Raw genomic sequence first — 15,287 nt, 5'->3', positions numbered from 1 at the left:
TTTCCTTTCCTACTAATTTTGTTAGTTTTTTGCTAGCTCAGTTACTTACACTTGTAGTAGATTCCAATGGAAGTGTCTAAAACCTAACTCCGTGCCACATTTTTTTCCTTTGCATTCCTGCATTTCACAGACATGCTCTCTCTCATTTGAATGAAAGGTGTGTGGATGAGCATTTAAGTGCTAGGAAATACATGTTCTTCTGTTGAAAGAACCTGCCAATGTCATTGTTCAGATTTTTGCAAAGCATAGGAACTTTAGATTATGATTTCAGCAGCAAAAGGAGACAGGTCATAGAAAGAGGGTCAAGTGGGCAGCTCACAAGCATCTCTATCCTACAAGGGTACAGAAAAATCGTGATAATTTCTGAGGGCTGGCTGCTGATGTTTTTTAATTAGATGCTGTTCCTTGTCCTCAAGGATTCTTATTGCTCTCTGTTGCTCTGAGCAAACCACAGTAAAATACATGTAATAACTGAATGACTGGAGAGAATTGATAATGAGTTATACAGCCTGTAATTCTCTGTAGAGAGGCCAATGACAGAATGAGCATGGAAAATTCAGTTTTCCTTCAGCTCAGAAGGCATTTTCTTGGCACTTGGGATATGGTAGCGGAGTGTTTGGACAATCTAATAGTGCCTTTACCCATGTTTGTACTGTTCAGTGCTCCTTGGTTTCAGTTCAGCCTTCATCACAAATCCTACATTCAGTTAGGCTGTTGCTGTTATGTGTGCTCGACGCTTCCAGCAAACATATGCATGCACACACACCACTCTAAGTTCTCACCTGTTTCCTGCTACTGTTCCACCTGTTTCCTACCAGCCTGACAAGAGTGATCTGGAAGAGATACTCGTGTATTAGAACAAGTGACAATAATGCAAGTAGATTGTATCTCAGAGTCTAATGATTTTGTAGCATTTTGCTGGCAGTTTAATACTGATATTTAGGTTTTAGAAGTTAGGAGCATAGTCTTGGGTTCAGAATACTTTAGATATATTTATTTTCAGTATTTTTGAGTGGCTGTGTTTACACAGCAATGAAACTTTTTTCTTCAGTTGCTAAAGATACAAAACCAAGTATTGGAATACTGTCTTATCAATTCCTTTTATAGCTGTTGCACTGAACACAGTCAGATACGTCGGAATTTAAATGAGATCCCTAGGTTACTGGGCAGTCTAGAAGCAAACTGTAGCTAACCAAACAGGTCCTTGGATCTGAAGCCAGAATCTCTGGCTCTTTTGCTTCAGATGGCATTCTTGGAGAAAGATGAGAGAAGCCATATAAGCTAAAGAAGGGAAAATTCTTCATTTTTAAAACACGTGTTTACTTGTCTCTTTCTGTTACAGGCTGATAATGATGGTAATATTTATATCCTTGCCAAGAATAATAGCTTTGATATGCTAGCTATGATCTTTTGTTTCCTATATGCAATTAAAAACCAAAACAAAACCAAAAAATCATCCACAAAACACCCAACTCTCAAGGCAGAATACAAAACAGGACTCAGGAAAATGTGTGGATCAACACACATTCATGCAGTTTGGACAAAGCAGTATGTACCATGCCACAATACTGATTTCTCTGTATAAGTGATAGCCAATGTTTGGTTTTAATTTTTTTGTTTCTAATTTAGAATGCTGATATCTCCAGTTTGTGATTAGTGTGTAGTCAGCTGACTGTAATCACCTCAAAAGAGCCTTTGTGATCTTTGCTCTTTAAGAGCTCCACATAGGGATAACCACTCTGGGTCAGACTCAGTGACGTCTGGGTGGGAAAGGCTGCAGTGTACTTGCCAGCAAAATACATGATGCATGAAGTATACTGTAGATCTGTGCCCCCAAGGAGTGATCAATATCCAAATAGAATTTTTCTAAGCTGAGAAAGATTATTGAGTTCAGGCCAGTTTTCCTGAAGTTCCTGGTGTGTAAAAATTACAGTTCACGTCTTAATCCTGAAGGTTGCTTGCACCGTTCATAGAGTGTATGTAGAACTCTGATTAATGGTTTCTGTTTTGTTTTGTTGTTGTTTTTAAATTAGATCCTGCCCTTCCAAAGCCAAATGTGAGACAGCCACGTAAGTAACTCTTAAACCAATCTCTTTTAATCTAAAAAGTATTAGATCGATGAAGAAAATTTTCAGATTCGCGTGTGTTAAATTCTGGGACAGAACAGAATTCTGACTGTGTTACTGATTGAGAGATTCCAGGCAGCGTTTAGGGAGAAGGGCTGTGACCTTTTGTGTGGCTGAAAATCAAATTTGGGGACACACCATTGAGAGCTTCACCCTGAGCAAGTTCATTTGCTGATTGTGTGTGTGTGTTATTTCCCCCTTCTTTGCTGAGGCTGCTGCTTCCCAGTACTAGGATTTCAGCAGCAATGCCGTCTTATGGAGCTCCTGTGTCCTACTCAATGCTTCACTTGCCTTACATACTGCAGCTGGCCACATGCCCAGTTACTCTGGCACCAGCACTTGCAGGTCATCCTTTAGGTGAGATCACTGACCTCATGGATTTATCTCTTCGCTTATTCTGCTGACCTGGTGTAATGAATTAACCAGGGGCAATTACTGCCCCAGAAAGGGAAGAAAAGGAGAGAAGCAGCATTAGAAGACAATAATAAACAGGAAACTGAAGGTGATTTGTAGCTAAAACCAGCAATGAATGGAGAAAAGGGAGGATTAGAAGAGGGGAAGTGCAAAGAATGTTTTTCCTCTGCTTTTGTCCCTATGTCTTTGGGACTAAATTAGCTCAAAATAGCAAGGGGAATGACAAATTATGCTTCTGCCACTTCAACCTCCATGTGACTTTCTCCTCTTCACTAAGTTTTCTCTTAAGAGGAGAGGACATTGGCCGGTGACTTGTGGAAAACAAAACAACAGTTGAGTCTAGGAGTGTCTTCTCTGTTTGCATTTAAAATGAACGAATGTGGCCTCAAGAATCAGAAAAAGCCTCATAGAAGAAGTGAGAGAAAAACCTTCTAAGCCACTATCTGTTGGGTGATGTATATGAAAACTTGCTCACAGGCACCCAGAAGTGAGTCCTAAAGGCCCTTGCCAAAATGAACTGCTGGAGAACACATTTGTCAAAAGTGGAAAAGGGGAATGGCCCTGAGGATTTCAGAAGCTGTTGGTCTGGGGGATGTCCATATGGACATCTGGTGGATGGAAGAATGTGTAAAGTGAGGGTGTTGGTTGTGTTTTGAGAACTGAGAAGATCCAGTCAGCTCATTTCCTGGCCAGCTTAGTCAGTAAAATGTTATTCACTGGTCAAAGCCATTTTGTGCACTCTAAAACATTAAAAACACTGAACCTAGACATCAGTTTTGTAAGAAGAAATTTCCCCATGTGATTGCTAGAAGAGTGATTGTTAATTTTTTGAAGTATTGCTAATCACCAAAAAGAAAAGCTAAAAATTCCTCTGTGTGGATGGTTAACGTTGGGGGCAATACATCTAGGAACCAGATGCTGTTACCCTTGAAATGTACTGCAAAGGGCCTCTCCCCTAGAAAGTGGTTTGTGTGTGTGTGTGGTTCTATTTTTGTGTTCTGGAATTAATTTCAGTTACTGAAAGCATTGCCAAATGTGAAAAACAATTGTTTCTATTTATGTTTTTGCTGACTTTTTGCTGGCCTTTCTTCCCTCTTAATAGCAGTTCCGTTCTCCACCTAGATTTCAGACTGAGCTTGCAGGAGATACAGGGGAAAGTGTGCTTGAAGGTTGGGGCATTTAAATGGCAAGCACCTTTTGCCAAAAGCCTCAGCCCTTTTAAAACACGTTTGTAAGATAAATGGGTATTTAATTGAAAGCAAGTTATTAACAGCCATCTGAAAATGCTTTAATTTTGCAACATTTTCCAGATTTGGGTGTGCTGAGCTGGGGTTTTGCTTTGTGATGTGGAACATTTGGTTGGACTGAAGCCAGTCTCTGAAAGCATCACTTCTATTTCCTTGATGCAAATCCTCTACTCTGTTCTTCCAGATGGTGCTTAATTAACTATGAATTTAAAAAAAAAAAAAAAATCCATGAAAGGGTTACAGGGTGGATTTCTGTAAAGTGGTACTGCCACTGAAAATAAAAAGTCCTTATTCTGTGTGTTTACCTTTGTAGCTGTGTTCTACGGTCTGGACACGCTGACTGTCGTGGGCATTGCCTTTGCAGCATTTGTAATCGGAGCCCTGCTCACAGGAGCACTCTGGTTTATCTACTCACACACAGGTAAGCAGCAGGGCTCTTACAGGCCTCTGTGCATATCACACCCCAGGAAATGCAGTGTGGCCCAAATTCTTGCAGGGTGGGAGAAAAAGGGAGTTGTGGCCAGCAGTGGCTGTCCTGGACTTTTTTTCTTGCTCTCTGTTCTTAGTAGAGTGTTTTGCAGTAAGTCCTCCTGTGAGCCTGTTGGTGTATATCAGCAGATTGAAAATTGATCTTCCCTAAAGGGAGGTGTAATACATTATGAACATGATTTTAGAATTTGCTAAAGTAATTTTAAACATGAATCTTGAAAACTCACATGGGGCATGAGTAAAACTGCATATCCCTGGCCTGTGAATTATCATTAGTGGTATCTCTGCATTCCAAATTTAGTTAACATTTCAGTTAATGGATCCCTTTTGGTTCCCATACTCCTTTTTAAATTTTTTTTTGCAGTTACTGAGTTGGGCTGATGATAACTGGGAATATGATGTGACCAGTACAAGGAGTGGGCCAAGTGGATAAGGGAGTGCTTTATTTACATAGACATATTCTGAATATAAGTAGACTTGAAAGTGTTTCTTTGGCCTTGATTTACATAAAATTTTTGCCCCAATTAATTATTCCTCCATTCTTCAACTGTTAGATTAACTTGGTGGAAGTCATATGTAATCTCACATAGTTGTGTCCAACCAGATAAGCAGTATGTGCCTGAACTGGTGCAGCTCTTATGCACAGATAATTTTTCAATATCTTCTCAGATACTTGTTTGCCATACTAAAATAAATTAGCAGAAATACTGTATTGGAAGAGGAGGAAGCTTCAGAAGCATTCTGTTGGTGGTGCAGACAAATGCCGGGCAATAATGGGGGGGTCTTGATTTTTAGCACCTGACCTTGGGTGCTTGTGGATCATGAGGTATCTTAGAATCCCTACAGCATGCTGGACTCCCAACTAATTCCACTTTTGACCTTGCAAGACATTGCCAAGATCTCTGGGAGATGGAGAGAATGTGAGGTCAATTATTCCAAACCTGTGCAGCTCTGGAGCACTGAAATTCTCCTGTGGCCCACTGCAGGAATTTTTCAGCATCTAAAACCTCATGCAAGTTATTTAGGAGTGAAAATCTGTCCCTGTCAGGTCAGAGCTTGTGTAAATATGATGACCCAAGAGCTTATGTTAATTTGGAAAAAAAAATTAAAATTAACCCTGTGGGGTTTTTTTTCCCCAGCTGGCAGTACAACTCTGTATAAGCAATTTAATACTTCTCAATGCATCAGCTGTGTATGAAACTTCCTTGTTTGGAATTGAGGCAAATGGGGAAAATTTAAAAGGCATGATAATATGGATAAATACTGTAATTGTGCCTCATATGCCACTGAAACATTGTGAAAGAAAATTAATTGCAATTTCAATGAGCAGATGTGTAAGTTAGGAAGGTAATTTCCACATAGGTGGCCTTTATTAGCAAACAATTTAAACAACTGTTAAATTAACATCGTTAGTCCTGCGTTTGTGGAAGTTCAATCCCTATTTGTATACAGAACCATCTCTGGACATATGTTGTGTATCAGAGTCAAGAAACACTTTGAAGCCAACAACAGGACTTGGACCAACCCCATTAAAAGAATTATATTAACAAAGTACATCAATCATAGTGACTATATACAAGCAGTGGAGAGGGCAGCTGCTCTGGTTTTGTGTGTGAGAGATGAAAATGTGGCGAAAAAGACCAGACAAAATGTAGTAAATGAGACGAAAAGAAAGGAAGGGGACATTGTAACTCAGATCAAAGAATCTCAGAAATGATAAAAAAATTATGTAGGAAGTTAATCTGGTTCAGATTTTCAAAGGATAGTGAAAGTGAACCTATACTCCTCTGCAAAATTTTTTTTTTTTTTGGTGCCTAATTTCTTATATCTACAAAGCACAATTTGGAGCAGAGTGCAGTGAAGGCTCTGGCAGGGACAGTCTCCTCGAGGATGACTGTTGTGGCAGACAAGGTAATCCAGCTGTAGTGGAAACATTTTAGAGCTGTCTTCAGACTTTTATTAAGATTAGTAGGAAAAGAAAAAAGCTAAATTTCATCTACAGAGTGGCTGTCTTTTGCCACAAGAGAGTTCATGCATTGCTGAATTGTATTCAGGGATCTCATTCTTCGTTGCAAGAAGATCCCGTTGCACTGGGATTCTAATGCATGATTTGGGCCAAAGATTGGAAAATATGAGTTCATTCTAAAAATGTGTTTTGGTGATACACAGAGCATGAACAAAAATCTACTGCTGGTGGAGAATGGCAGCTTGGGATGTGTGAAGTAAGTTTGTTGCTGCAGTGCTGTGTGCAACAGTGCAAAAGAGCACATTTTTGAGAGTAGTAAGAAGTTTTGCCAATATGCTCTTATCGGTCTGTCTCTACTGGCAGACTCCTTCTAGCATGGAGAAAGCTTTATATGAATGAGTTCTTTTGTTCATCTTGATAGCCTGTTAACATGAAAACCTCAAACAATTGATAACAGAGAAGAACTAAGTAGAATTTCATTTCCAAATATTGAATAAGGATTGTTGTGTTGAGTTTCTTTGATGTGGGGCTTTTGCTGATTTCAGTAACAAAAAATTCATGCCAAAGCATCAAAATTGTGCTTTAGAATATTCTAGATTCTTGGAAACAATTCAACATGGAGTACAGTTGTCCTAAAATACACCGGTAGCAAGGGAAGAGAAAGGTGAAGCTAGGATTATAGCAACAGAGGAAGAATTGTAGATGACTTTTCTGCAAAAGGACCCTCTACTTCTAATCTTTTTTTCCAGTCAGTTAAAGGACATGAAAGGTGGTTGAAAGCTTTCCACAGTGGTGCTGGTCCTGCCCAGAGAGAACCCAAGACTAAAGGGAAAGTAGCAGAGATTTGCCACAACCCAAACAAAAATGAAAAATATTTACAGTGTGCATGGATGGAGAAACCCTTCCAAATTTAAGTATCTTCCAATGCAATACCTGTCTTAATAGCAATCATTCACTATGTTTAGGAAGGCACAAGCACAAGCCTTATTAAATGAGACTGCTAAACCAAGTAAACTGTGTTACAGAGAACATCAGTCACTTCCTTCTCTTGGAAAGCATGCTTTCCTTCTCCAGGCAGTCTTGCAAGTTAAAGGGATAAAATGTTCCAAAATCTGAGAAGTTAAAAGCATCCCTCCTCCCCCACTTCTCTCTTTTTTTTTTTATGGGATCTGATTTAAAATAAACTGACATAGCAACCAATTATATTTGGCAAATGGAGATAGAAAAGCAAACATTCAGACTTCCTGGACAGGGAGTACAACTGGCAGCTTTCCTGAGTGTGAATAATAAAGTACATGTTGTCGCATTCAGATGGGTAGAAGCTTGTTTACTGTCAATAGATGACACATGTCCATTTTGAGCAGTTCTGGTTCGGTAACATGAGATACATGAAGCTGTTTACACAAAAGACAGATGGAGAATGCCTCTTCCGTGGTCGTTTACATTTCTTTACATCCTCTTAATGAATATTCTTTGAAAAAACTTCACTACAGATTAGCTAAGCGTTGAAGAAATGCAATGCAGGGAAAATCAGTTGGTCCAGATGTAGTTGCTAGACTGTCTTGATAGCATCAGTGTGATTTGGGGGTTTTTTGCCTTGAGGACATTGAGAGTTTGTTGTTGTTCAGCAAGTGATTGCGGTATATCAGCACTGCTGATCGTGCTCTAGAAATGGAGTGCTGCAGGGGCCACTGAACTGCAGCAGAGGGGCAGGGGCTGCTATCCAAAACGAAGGGAAGGTGCCTCCTAAGATGTTTGCCTGAGGAGCCAGCAGGAGTAGAGTGAGCTGTTGGGCTCACCTGGGAACTCCAGTACCGTGCTTGTCACTTTGCCATAAAATAAAACTAGTATGTGTTTAGCTTGTAAATGGATTTCTGGTTAAATGCATACAGATTGTATGGCCATGCCGAGGCTGATACAAAGCTGTGTGTAATCATGTGGTCTGTAAAACCGTGACGGCAGAGCTGCAAGGAGAGCAGGAGGGAGGGCACGGGGGCTAGGGGCCCCATCAGGGGAGCAGAGCAGCCATAGCAGCTTCTCCTCTGCCTCCGAGGGTTGGGGTTCACCCACTTGCTGTTTTCTGATGTTTGTGTTCTCTTGTTTTGTTTTAATAAAAGGGAGTTTGCTCTCACTGCTTTTATAAATATATCCTGTAGTAGAAAAGGAAGGCAGACTTGTACACAAACAAATGGAGAAGGGAGTAAGTTGGGAGGGGAGGGCATCCAAACAAGGCTTACGAGAGAGCTTTTACAGCATGATGACACAGACTTTGATTTGATACTATTTACTCTGGTGGCTTGCAAAGCCCTTTCTACTGCAAGTTTGAGCTGAAACTTGGCTTATTTGCAGATGACAGGGGGTAGATTCAGGCCCTGCTGCATGTGAGCAGAAATTTGCTGCTCATAGTCAAGCTCCATCCTGATTTCTTATGCAGGCAAAAACAGAATCAAAATCTCTTACAAGAGTAAAATTCTAGATTGAGTGCTGAATTCACTCTCTTTTTAAACATTTAATTGGCCTCCTGGATCATAGAATCACAAAATGTTAGAGGTTGGAAGGGACAATCAGGGATCATCAAATCCAACCCCCCTGACAAAAGCAGGATCACCTAGGGTAGTCTGCACAGGAATGCATCCAGGCAGGTTTAGAAAGTCTCCAGAGAAGAATGATGTGGTTTAGTTTGTTGGGTTTTTGTCCTGTCCAGTCCCTCTTTTCCTCCATTCCTAGACCAGTGGGGCGTAAGGCAAGAGCTCTGCGTTGTGGGGACTTTTGTGCACTTACAGCTGTGGCTGCAGCATGAGCTAGCAGCAAACCTACTGGTTTCCATTGCAAAGAGCACTTGCAGCCTCTGCTGTGAGAGCTCCTGAGATCTCCCTTGTTTGTAGCAGGCTTCTGAATACTGAGCAGCCTGCAGAAGGAGATTTTCTGGCCTGAGCCACAAAGTGTTAAAGGCACACTTCCTCTGTGGCCACATTCCTGAGGAGCTCGGGACTCTGGCAGCTGGGCAGCAGCACACAGGGCATGGGGATGTGCCAGAGCAGCTCCCATGGGAGGAAGCTGGCTCATCCCTGCCCTGTAATAACCCTCTGGATGCAGGCTGTGCCTCTGGCCTTCACCCTGTCACTGAAGCATGAGAGCTCTACCAAATCCTGAGCAGGGAAGAAAAATTGGTCTCTACAGACCTAGGGCAATGTGAAGCAGGAGATCTGCATCACTACAACTGTATGAGGCAGGAGATGTACCAGCCTTTGATTTTTTTTTTTTTTTTTTTTTTTGCCCCCAGTAGTTCTTGCCCATGATCCTGCAAAACATTTCCATCTTGCTCCTTTGCTAGGAAAGCAGCCATGCTGGTGCTGGCTGTCACGGTTGGTCTGGAGCTCAAGCAGCAGCAATCTGTCCCTTTTACTGTACTTGAGGTCACAGGTTCATATCCTGAGAGATGAACTGAAGGGAGGGGGCAGCAACAGTGCACTATTTTGCTAAGGTTGCAGATTTGAGTGCTGTCATTTAAAAATGCCAGAGTTTGGGTTTCTGACATGGCCTCAAGATCTTTTGGGCATTTACATGATGGTGTAATTTTTACTTCTATGCCAGTTCAGAGATTTTTTTTTTTTTTCCTCAGGTGATCCCAGTCACAAGTGCAGAAAGAGGTGTAAAGAGAGCAGAGTAAAATCTAGGTTTTGTCAGGAACCATAAATCTGGCTTTAATGCCTGGCATTTAATTTGGCAATCCAAATAACAAAGGGCTTTTAATTAACTGTAAGTAAACCATTGACAGAAATGGTGAGACTTGTTTTTACTATAGGTTATAAGCCTTATCTATAGGGGAGCTTCCTACGTGTCGTATTCAGGCTTGCAGGGTAGCCTGTTGTTTCTCTACGTGAAGAAAACTAGCCATGCCTCAGGATATGTGGTGTCCAGCTGATAGAACAACAGTGTCTTCAGCTCCACTTTTAGTCTTCATGCTGCTCTATAAACTGGCATTACACCTGAAGCCTAAATTTTGTTTGCCTTTTCCCAAGAAACAAGAAAGCTATCAAGTATGGGACCCACTTGAGTGACAGTTCACAACAGAAAATGGACAGTGTCTTATCTTGGCAGTTACCATCAGCTGCTTTTGAAGTGCTTAAGAAAGCAGCATTATTATTTTCCATGTATTATATTGCATGTAGAGTAATGCTAAGGTGCCAATTAAGAGGAGTGTGTCCAGCAGATCGAGGGAGCTTCTCCTCCCCCTCTACTCTGCCCTGGTGAGGCCGCACCTGGAATACTGTGTCCAGTTTGGGGCTCCCCAGTTCAAGAGGGATAGGGATCTACTAGAGAGAGTGCAACGGAGAGCTACCAGGATGATTCAGGGACTGGAGCATGTGCCCTATGAGGAGAGGCTGAGAGCCCTGGGGCTTTTTAGTCTGGAGAAGACTGAGAGGGGATTTAATAAATGTTTATAAATATCTGAGGGATGGGTGTCAAAAGGGAAGTGACAGTCTCTTCTCTGTTGCACCCTGTGATAGGACGAGGGGTAATGGATATAAACTACAACACAGGTGGTTCCACCTCAACATGAGGAGGAACTTCTTCACTGTGAGGGCAACAGGGCACTGGAACAGGCTCCCCAGAGAGGTTGTGGAGGCTCCTTCTCTGGAGACTTTCAAGCCCCATCTGGATGTGTTCCTGTGTGATGTGTGCTGGATTCGGTGGTCCTGCTCTGGCAGGGGGGTTGGACTCAATGATCTTTGGAGGTCCCTTCCAACCCCTAACATCCTGTGATCCTGGGAGTCTGGTCACATTTTCAACAGTACTCTGAAGTCTATCACCCAAGATAGGCATTGCATGTATATATAAATCACTGGAAGAGGAAAACTGGAAAGGAATGTATTATTAAGACAACCAGCATTTTCAGTTTCCCTTCTCTTGACCCCACTTTTTCTCTGCCCTTTCCTGCAGGGGAAGCAGTGGCAAGACAGCAGGTCCCTACGTCACCGCCAGCCTCCGAGAACAGCAGTGCCGCGCACAGCATCGGCAGCACACAGAGCACCCCCTGCTCCAGCAGCAGTGCAGCCTAACTCCAGAGGGAGCACAGTCGAGGAGCAACATAGCAGTGCATAGTTTCAAAGGACTGTGTGTGGACATCAGCTTTTTAAAGTTAAAAGGATTGGTTTGCTTGCTTTGGGGAGGGGGGGAGAAAGAAAAAGTGGAGGAATTTTTTTACAGGGAAAAACAAAAAAATGACTGATTTTCTTTGGGGGAAGCCACTGTATGTGTGAGTGTGTGTATGTGTGCACACAGTGCATGGGTAAACACAGCCTGTTGGATCTTCTAGAACATGTTATGCTACATGTGACAAAGCTACTAATTGTACAGTACTGCAACCTTCTTCTAGGGGTCCATGGGCCCTCAATGTGAAATCTATGCCAGTTTGGAAAAATGCTGCTTTGTCTATATGACTTTTTTATTTCCCTGAACTGTCTCATTGACACAAGGTATTCATTAAGGGAATTCAACAAGATAAGCAGAAAAAAGGTGAACTTAGGTCAAAGGATTTCTATTTGTCTAAGCAAGAAAGCCTCAAGGTCAGACCTCTTTGGTTAGTAACATTTTATTACTTCAACTATGTTTAGCCAGATTTGAGTAACCTTTGTTTTGTTAAGCTTATGGCTACAGCATCTCATTTGCTTTCCTGTTGTGTTTGCAGCTTCAGGTTTGTTCCAGGTATTTTTGTTTTAATATGTATTGGCTTGCTAATTGGAGAAGAACACACTCTAACATTCCCTTTCTTGTTCTCTGGGCCAAAGCTCTTTAATAAAAGATTTTTTTTTTTTCCCATTTACTATACCAAATACAGGCATATGCACATATTAAGACAAATATTGCTTTTATGCACTAACATAGATGTGTGTATACCTTTAATGGCAAGGTTTATGTGCAAATAGATGTATACCTGAGTACAGAGAGCCTAACTTACCACTTTAACAATTGGGAAGTTAGCTCTGTGTGCCTTCCATATAGAAAATATATAATGCATACATATATTTTAAAAAACAAACAAAATAAAACAAAACCAAAAATTAATAACCCCAAAACCAACAAACAAAGCTGTCTCTTCAGTTTATAATAGGTAGTTAAAGGAGATTTTAAAAGTGATTTGGTTCTAGTCTTTTAGCTAGCACAAATTCTCTTTGAAAGGAGAAATAGTTTTGAGGGCAGAAAGAGTGTACAGTAGAGCCTGTTGTTTGTGCAGAATACTGCCTATCAAAATGAAGCTATTCTCTTAAGATAGTTGTGCAGTTGTTTGTGTCAAATTGTTGTATGAATGTTGCAATTGACTAGTCCCAAAGTAGTGTTGGAATGTGGAAATGGCAGAAAGATACTAATTGTCGCAGTATGCTTTCAGTGTCAGTGCCACATCTCGACAGTCAAATCGATGCCAAATGAAAAGGACACCTCTAATGTGTAATTGGTTTGACTGTTATGTTGCCACTTTGTAATTGTGATGTGTTCTACTGATTCTTCTCCTCTGAGGAAAAATGAGTGTTGTTTTCCTCTAAAAATGAGATGAGTGTCTTTCATTAATTTCAGTGAAGGCTAACCATGCTCTGCAAGAGGAGAAGGGGATTCATTACACTAGAGTTAGGGTCTGCTCTGAATTCTGAGCTGCAGATTTCTGTTGCTGATTCTACACTTGTGCCTTGTTGATGCCAGGTTGGTTAAAGTGCAAGATATGCAATAGATGTAGGTGCCCAGGATCAGGTGGAATATTACTCACTTTAAGTCAAATCTGTTTCTAATCCTGCAAACGTTTATGCAGGTGAATAACTACTTGCTCATCCTTGCTAGCACAAGCACATACTCACTCTACACATTATGGCTATTCTCAGAGCCATGTATAGAGTTACTCATACGAAGAGTGTTTGATGTTACCAGGCCCATGAGTAGTCCTGGTGGCACTTGACAGGATCCTCTTGTGAGCGTAGTTATCCCTGTGCGTAAGGGTTTGCAGGATTGGCTCTGTGATGAGGTGTTGGGAGGATGAATGTGCTACCTGTGTGGTTGAAAAGAAAGTGCTTTGCCTAACCTTCAGCAGAATGTATTGTATAAGCATATTCTATGTATAAAATCTTTAAAGATGTCTTCAGAGAAGACTAGAGTCTTTAAGTTCAATCATAGCTATATTTTACTACATTAAATTTCTGTATAAAGATATATTTAAATGTTTTAGTCCAATGTTAAGTTACTCTATATGAAATGTTTAATTTCAATTACTGTGAAATTTACGTGTTGTAAATTTTCCCCCCTGTTTTAACCCCTTCCTTCCTCAGATATTTTATTAAGTAGATTCTTATAGGAAGTATTAGATTGGGTTGTTGGGATGGACAGGTAGAAAACTTTTATGTAAAATAGATAATTGTATATTTTTGAGAAACATGCTGCATTATCGATTTTTAATCAAAAATTTAATTTTAAAATAACTTACAGATTTATATTTACTGTTGGATAAACCAAAAATATATAAAATATCAAAGATTCAATTTGTTGACTTGTATTTTAAATACATTTTAAATTAACTTGGTGTATTCAGAAATTTTAATCAATCTGAAATACTTGTCTGTTGGATGTTACCAAAACTATGTGTGATGGCTTAGCAGCTGGAACGGTCATTTCTGTTCCAGCAAAGAGATAGAAAGAGCAAAACAAACTCGGGCATTCCCAGGTAACAGCTTTAAGAAAGAAGTGCACAGTACTTTCCAGCAGCTGGTCAGAGCACTGACACACCTGTAAGTTCTACTCTCAGAGCTGCCATTCTTCTCTAGAGCAAGTTTCTCTGTGTGGTGTGGCAAGCTCCTGAACTGCAAAGCCCCACTGGTTCCCACCTCTATCAAACCTGGTCTTGCCGTGCTGGACTTGCCATGGCAGATCCCTGTGGAGTGTGGAAGGCCAGCAAGATGCTTCTGTTGCAGTGGAGTACTTTAAAGCAGGGTTTCAGAGGGTCGGACTTGGTGCTAAATTTCAGTATGATGGAATCCACTGCAAGGGAACTTCTTGCATAAGAACAAGGAGGTTTTGGCTTAAAAGGGTCTGTCTTTTAAAAGGTATTAGTAATGTACTTAAACTCCAGAGTAGACTGCTCATTGTGTCATGCATTGTCGAATAACTAACTAAACCTTTTACAACGTTTGATTTTGGACATTACTATATTCATGTTTCAAGAAGCCAGATCTGTGTTATGCTCTTTTTGTAGCATTTTCCACGTGGAAATGGATTTTGCAATACGTCTGTAAATGCTGATGATTGTAACCTTCCCCCTGCCCTTTTCTAACCCTTTCTCTCCTGTATGTACCATTCTGTCTGTTATGTATCTACCTCATGCTCCACAAGAAGACTGTACTGTTGGTTGTGCTGCCAGTCCTTCATGTTGAGGGGACTGCTCTGCCCTGTTGTTGTTTGTCATTTGTGGGGATGTTCATAGATGTTCACAGATCTTCACTACCATGTGCCTAACAGTTCCAAACACAGTATTCTTGCCTTCAAATAAATAAGTGCCATTCTTGAAGATCCAAATGCCTACATTTTTTTTAAATCAAAGAATGGGGGAAATTTATGTGCTAATACCTGTGGCCAGTCTGAGCACCCCCATTTGTATTTCACATTAAATTCTGTATTTTAGTCTTGTGGAAATGCATAGCTGTACAGTTTTTGATAACCACAGTGTCATGTCATCTTGGTCTCTTGTGCATAATAAAGTATATATCAATTTATTAAACATTGATGCCCTGATTCATTTATTTGAACTTGTACAGAGCAGGCAACAGTAGATGAAGTTCTGTCTCACTGCCATGTCCTCATGTCCCCTAAGCTTCAGTGGGAATTGTGTGCACTAAGGATCTGATTTTGTAGCACTGCCTCCATTCTATCCTTTCTTTGTTCTTTTATCCATTAGCTTTGATGGGCTCCTTGCAGAAACCGGCAGATTAGTATTTAGTTAAATGCTGCTGTCCTTCACTCTAATTTGAAGCTCAAAATTCTGATACTGCAGATGTTTAATTGTTG

General features: G+C 40.7%; 1 protein-coding gene across 1 annotated transcript in view; it reads left to right on the top strand.

Annotated features, from left to right (window-relative positions):
* Positions 1 to 14,968, top strand: part of TGFBR3 (transforming growth factor beta receptor 3) — a 98,466-nt gene extending 83,498 nt beyond the window's left edge. Inside the window, exons 14-16 of the mRNA XM_054384108.1 lie at positions 2,034 to 2,069; positions 4,101 to 4,208; positions 11,187 to 14,968. Of these exons, the coding sequence (XP_054240083.1) occupies positions 2,034 to 2,069; positions 4,101 to 4,208; positions 11,187 to 11,305 (263 nt within the window). The 3' untranslated portion in view covers positions 11,306 to 14,968. The remainder of the gene's footprint in view (positions 1 to 2,033; positions 2,070 to 4,100; positions 4,209 to 11,186) is intronic.
* The last annotated feature ends 319 nt before the right edge of the window (positions 14,969 to 15,287 follow it).

This window comes from Indicator indicator, chromosome 10, assembly GCF_027791375.1.
Source record: "Indicator indicator isolate 239-I01 chromosome 10, UM_Iind_1.1, whole genome shotgun sequence".
Lineage (NCBI taxonomy): Eukaryota > Metazoa > Chordata > Aves > Piciformes > Indicatoridae > Indicator > Indicator indicator.
Note: the sequence above shows the minus strand (reverse complement) of the source record. Positions and strands in the feature narration are given on the sequence as shown.